Source organism: Haemorhous mexicanus, chromosome 7 (genome assembly GCF_027477595.1).
Source record: "Haemorhous mexicanus isolate bHaeMex1 chromosome 7, bHaeMex1.pri, whole genome shotgun sequence".
In the NCBI taxonomy this organism is placed as follows: Eukaryota; Metazoa; Chordata; class Aves; order Passeriformes; family Fringillidae; genus Haemorhous; species Haemorhous mexicanus.
Genome location: NC_082347.1, coordinates 26,054,363 through 26,060,362, shown reverse-complemented (window position 1 = coordinate 26,060,362; position 6,000 = coordinate 26,054,363). Strand labels below are relative to the sequence as shown.

Genomic DNA, 6,000 nt, shown 5'->3' with positions numbered 1-6,000 from the left:
ATACATAAATACACATGTATACATAGATACAGGGGGTTCCCAGAGCGCCCCTCGCTTGGGGCGGCCGCGCAGGAGAAGCCACAGGAGGAGCCGGCTCCCCGGACCGCGGGGAAGGGGCGCGCCCCACCTGCAGCTCAGAGGGCAGGAGGGAGAGGGAGGCGGAGCGGTTCCCATCCCGTCGCCTTCGGAAAGCAGCTGCGGTGGGAGCGGGCGATGGGCGCGGGTGGGAGGGAGCGGCCGCCGCCCCCGCCCGCCCCTCTGCCCGCGGGCCGGGGGCGATAGCGCCGTGCCCGCCCGGGATGCGCCGCGGGCGAGCCCGGCTGCCCCGGGGGAAGTTGAAGGCCGGGCTCCCACGGGCCGCTCGGCCGGCTGCGAGGGGGCGGGCGGCGCCGGGCGCCCGAGGAGGAGCCCGAGCATCCCGGCGCCGGGGACAGCCGGAGAACGGGCGGCGAGGCTTCATGGGCTGCTCACGCCAACATGGTGCTCGCCCTCAACGGCAGCCACCTCTACGGTAACCTGCGGCCCCTGGTGCTGGAGGAGCCGCGGGCGCTGAGCGGCGGCAGGATGATCGCCGGCTCCTGGCCCCCGCGCAGCCTGGCCAAGCTCGGCCCGTCGCCCCCCCCGTCGGCGCTGCCCACGGCGAGCCCCCTCCCCGTCAACGACTCCCAGTGCGGGGAGCAGATCCTCAGCTACGGCAGCGCGGAGAAAGTTCTCATCGGGGCCGTGCTCTGCCTCATCACCCTGCTGACCATCGCCGGCAACTGCCTGGTGGTGATCTCCGTCTGCTTCGTGAAGAAGCTGCGGCAGCCCTCCAACTATCTCATCGTCTCGCTGGCCCTGGCCGATCTCTCGGTGGCCCTGGCCGTCATGCCCTTCGTCAGCGTCACCGACCTTATCGGCGGGGAGTGGATCTTCGGGCGCCTCTTCTGCAACGTCTTCATCGCCATGGATGTCATGTGCTGCACGGCCTCCATCATGACCCTCTGTGTGATAAGTATCGACAGGTGAGAGAGCCCGGCGCCCCGAGCCCTGCCCCGGCCTCCCGCCGCTCCGGGGACCGGCCGTGCCGCTGCCCGCAGCCCCGGCGCGGGGAACCCGCGCTGAGCGGTCCCACCTGCGCTCTCCTGCCTCCTCCTCCGGGTCCCTTGGAAATGAGCCGTGCTCAGAGCAGGGAGCGAGGCGAGTGCCTGCCCGCAGCCTCTCTGTTCGAAGGAGCCCGCCGGAGCAGGGTGAGCTGCCGCCCGAACGCCAGCCCAGGTGCCTGGTTGTCCCTCTGGGTAATTTCCTTGCTGCCGCTCGGGAGCCAGGGTGTCAGAGCAAAACCGGACCTAAACTGTCACCGTTTACCATGGCTCTATGCAAGTAAATAGGGCATTTCCAACTGCTTTAAAATTTGGAACGTATGTCTTTAAACTGCTTTATACCCCAGGTAGATTTGAGCTGATTCTTTCAAAGTGACAGTGCAACCTCACTGGGTTCAGTGGAGTTTTACCAGACCAGAGAAGGCGCAGTAATTATAGCTTCCTAAGGTTTTATCTTTATTCTAGGACAATCCCAGAATCGCTCAATTTAATTTTTGACAAATAATGTTTTGTTTGAAGGAAAAATTACTTTCAAATGTTTGCTTTTTAAAAATTTGCACCTGCTGTCTTAAAAACCAAGTTATGCTCATTGGCATTTAGCTTCTTCCAAATGATACAGTCACTGAGGCAACAAGGAGGTGTGTACACACTGGAGAAAAATATCTTAGGTGTTCAGTTCTGATGTAAAAACCATACCAAAGAGCCCACATTTGCCTATGTCAGTCCTTTACAGAGAAAGGCTGACAGATTCCTTTTTTCCCATGCAGGTTCTATTCTGGAATAAGTTGCAGCCTGTAGCTTCCCTTTTCCACAGCCTAAATTCTATGCAGAGTATTTTAACAGCTAGAAAGTAATTTTTCATTAAAATTTCACACAATTGGCCAAAACTGAAAAACCTCGTAACTAGACTTTAGAAGTAGTTTACCAACTCTGATACCCAACAGCAGCCTTGACTGTTTACTTCAGAAAGTTTTAAGAAAAGCTCTGCACTGGGTTTCTGCAAAGCAACAATCTTACAAAAGCGATTCCTACAGTAAATGGAGGTTGTTTCCTATCAGGAAGCATCACATTTTGTGTTAATTTCAGAACTTTGATTTCTGTACAAGCATCCTCTGCTCTAGTACTTGTTATTTAGTGACTTGTGTATTGGCCAGCAGTTATCTGAATGCTGAAAAGCATCTTGTAGCAATGAAATCCACACACAGATTTTGACAGTATGAAACGGTCTGTGTTCTTGGTGTTGGTTTGATTTTTTAAATTGCTGTTACATTGACATTTGCTTAATTTTAATTTATCTAAGTTGATTTTTAAACTTAATTCCTGTATTGCAAGAGAATATGAATAGGCTTATCTACCTTCCCAATGTTATTCTCTGCTTTTCTATTCCATTTGTAAGATAGGTGATTTCATTTTTACACTTTCTCCCCATTAAGTATTTCTATTCTTTGATTGTTCTTATGTCCATCTCTGAGCTCTCCATCTCCATTTCTACCAACCTTTTGAAAACAGGTTAACATAATTAAGCTTTCTTAAGGATGTGTGATGATTCACACTGTAGCACTGGGCTTTTGCTCTTTTCTATTTCTTATTTTAACATTTGAGGTCACTGCTGTGTGCTGAACAGGGGCTTTGACTGAACTGGTGACACTGATTACTGCATCTCTTGTTCTCTCAGTTCTCCCTCCACTCCCCTCTCCCCCTAAAATACTAACAAGAGATATATCTCTGTATTGAGAAAAAACATAACCACTTGTAAATGGCTGATTTTCACCAGCAAGTGCTGATTTAAACTAGAATTATTCTCTTGTCTTTTTGTTCTCACTTCTTTCACTGAATGTTTATTGAACATCATCTCTTCATAATTCATTATATTGTTGTCTGCTACCTACTTGAAATTAAAATTCTGTGACTTATGATGCTTAACCTCTGTCACCTAAATCCATTATATAGCTGAGATAGTGGGTAACATAAATAAAAGGAGACAAGCCAGCAATTCATTAACAAAATGTCTCTACTACTCGGCAATAAAGAATTTAAAAATCTCCATGATTTGTAATCCTATTTGAAAATAATTAATCTTATACTGCTGCAATACTGCTAAACCAGCCAAATATGAGTTTTGGATTTTAAGAAATCTTTGAATAGTGCATATCTACAAAATATGCAAAGCAGGGAGGGAGGCAGTATGGAAATCAAATGTGAATGATGGAATGTTGCCAGTATAGCTTTGGTAATGGTGTTAATGGTAGTAGTACTGTCCTATTGGCAGTTGTTCTTGTATGTAGTTAGGAAATCCTTGAATGATCACTGAGGAAATTTTATCTCTGAAAACACATACCTCCAGTTTAAATTTTGTTTGTGCTACAGGAGCTGCAAATCACAATGCACACAGTGCAGGCTCAGACCATTTTCACAAGGACCATTTTTCCAAGGCTTTGGTGAAACCACTTCCATGTTTTCTGTTATGTAGGAAGAGAAGATTACCAGTGATCCCTCCCTTACTAGTCTTACCATCCCAGGGCAACTTGTACAAACACAGGACCAAGAAATTTCGATCAGAAATTCCAGAAGCAGAGAATGTGAATGAAATTCACTGTCCTTCAAGTTGGCCACTATCCTGAGGCATTTAGATGTACTTAAATCTTGACGATCCTGAGGTTACACCGGAGACATTTCTTTAGGAACCAGGGTTAAGACAGGACAAAGAAATGTTTTGAAATGTAATTAGGAATTGCACTGTCACCCATCTCTTTAGGGCACTATAGGCAACTTTTGTTTTGGTCCAGTGACATCTCTCCTGAAGTAAAAGATGAGGCTGTTGCAAGCAGTGCAGAGCGATCAAATAAACTGGCTATTTTAAAATTTGTTAAATCTCTAGGTTCTTCCTGAAGCAGATATGAGAATCAGGTATATAGTTGAAAGAATTTTTCTATTGAATTAATCTTAAAGAACCAAATTTGTTACAAACTGTTAGGGTTTCTAAAGAGAAATAATACCTTTTATTAAACAAACAATTTAGTTAGTAAAACAGAGGCATTGAGGAGCTACCAAGAAGGATAAAATGAGTAAATTGAAAAGGCTTTTTGATTTGTTTACCTTGCACAAATATGTGCTACTCAGCTTATGCCACTGAGAGCACTGAAATGCCAGCAGCTGGCAAGCCTATTGCTCACAGAGAGATTTTGCTGCACAGCCCTTAGTGGTGGATGTGGTTTTTAGCTGAATATATCAGCTCCTGAAAGAAGCATATTTGCATAGGGTATACAAATGGGCTGGCTTCATTCTGTTGGAAAAACTTGTATTTTTTTTCCTAGTTAGACACACCAAGCACTTCTTGTACGTTTTAAGTTGCTTCTGTTCTAAGTTGTGCAGACTATAAGGGTGCAAAGTAGATGTTGGTGTGCTATTATGGGGATATCTAACTTTGCACAGGGTGCACAAGGAAGCAGCTAGGTTGGAAAGCTTGTTTGATTATCCACAAAGATCTAAATTTGCAGAGATTTGGACTATTGTGCTTTTCTTCAGATCATATCTTCCCTTTTCTTCCACAACATAAAAACCTTCACAGATCTTTGTCAGAAGGACATGAGATGTACATATATTTTAGGTATCTCTATCTTAGTTAAACCCTCACTTTGGAGGAAGGCTATCTGCTTACAGATAGCTTACAGATATCTGCTGTCAGAACAAAAACAGATATGATGGAGAGGCAAGAGTATTTCTGCCTTTTCAAATTTTTAAAGGATTAAACAGGCAAGACAACTTGATACAACTTGATACTCAGCCAATGATTACCTTTGCTATTCTCTCCATCTGCGATTTGAGTATTAGCTCTGTAGTAGGAGCTACAGAGGCTTTTGTGAACAGAGTTGAATTCTTCTTTAAGAATTTCCTATTAGTGTGTTGGTATATTTTTTTCTTTAGCTCTTAAGGCTCCACTTTTCTGGTTCTGAATTAAATAGATCATATCGCATCACAATTCCTTTACATTTTTTACATTTAAGAGTGAGAAAACATTATGAGTGAATTGTGAGGGATGGATACAAACCACATCTTAGTGGGGAATGAAAAAAAAAAAAGGGAATTAATTGTGTTTGAACTGGTGGTGTTTTCATGCTGATTCATCATGCTGTTCTGACCCAAGATAGCTACAGAAATGCTGTTTTGGAGAGTATCCACAAGATAACTGCATAAGTAGCAATTTTTAATTCAATTTAAAAATAGTTCTTTGGCTTAGAAAGTGATAAAGAAACATAACTACTCAGATACAGTTGAAGAATTATAACACTTTCCCTACACCCACACAAGTAATGAAACACTTTTCTGGGAACTTTTCCAGTCTGTATCTTGGCCAACAATTCACGAGTATACCAGGCTTCCATTAAATTGATGAGGATTTAGAATTTCTATGCAAATAATTGGGCCTTTTTGTTGGTCCTGAGATGTTTATATACAAGGATCAGCTCTCTCTCCCTGCCTGTGTTGCCACACTCCAAGTATGAGTACTTATGCTTCTCCTTAGAATGAGTCAGTCCCAAAAGTTCACTGGCTTCTTGAGTCCTCATCCCATGTCTAAGATTTGTGCAGACCTCAAATTTCCACAAAGGAAGAATTTGAAACAAAATTTCAATAAAGATTTAGGCACTTTCAATAGAATCCAGATGTCTAAATTCTACCTATATCCCAAGCTGATAATATGACCTGAAAACAGCAATTTGCTAAACCTAACGGCAGCCAGCAGTCCTGTGTAGCTTCCTATTTGGTATGAAGGCTTTTTCTGCCTCACTGCCATGGGTGGAAAAGGCAGCAGTCTGTTCTGCCAACCCTGCTCAGATCATTCACAAAATCCATGTAGAATATATATGCAGAAATAGCTATAAAAAAATCCTGCCTGTAATATATTTTGGATCTAGAACAA

General features: G+C 44.3%; 1 protein-coding gene across 3 annotated transcripts in view; it reads left to right on the top strand.

Annotated features, from left to right (window-relative positions):
- Positions 1-269: 269 nt before the first annotated feature.
- Positions 270-6,000, top strand: part of HTR7 (5-hydroxytryptamine receptor 7) — a 29,569-nt gene continuing 23,838 nt past the window's right edge. For 2 of the 3 annotated variants that reach the window (XR_009487205.1, XM_059851599.1), the window contains exon 1: positions 271-1,004. Coding sequence is in view for 2 of the 3 variants with exons in the window: in XM_059851599.1 (XP_059707582.1) it covers positions 478-1,004 (527 nt within the window). In the remaining variant the exon portion in view is untranslated. Of the gene's footprint in view, positions 1,005-6,000 lie in introns of all 3 variants that reach the window. The other variant, XM_059851598.1, reaches the window with a different exon arrangement.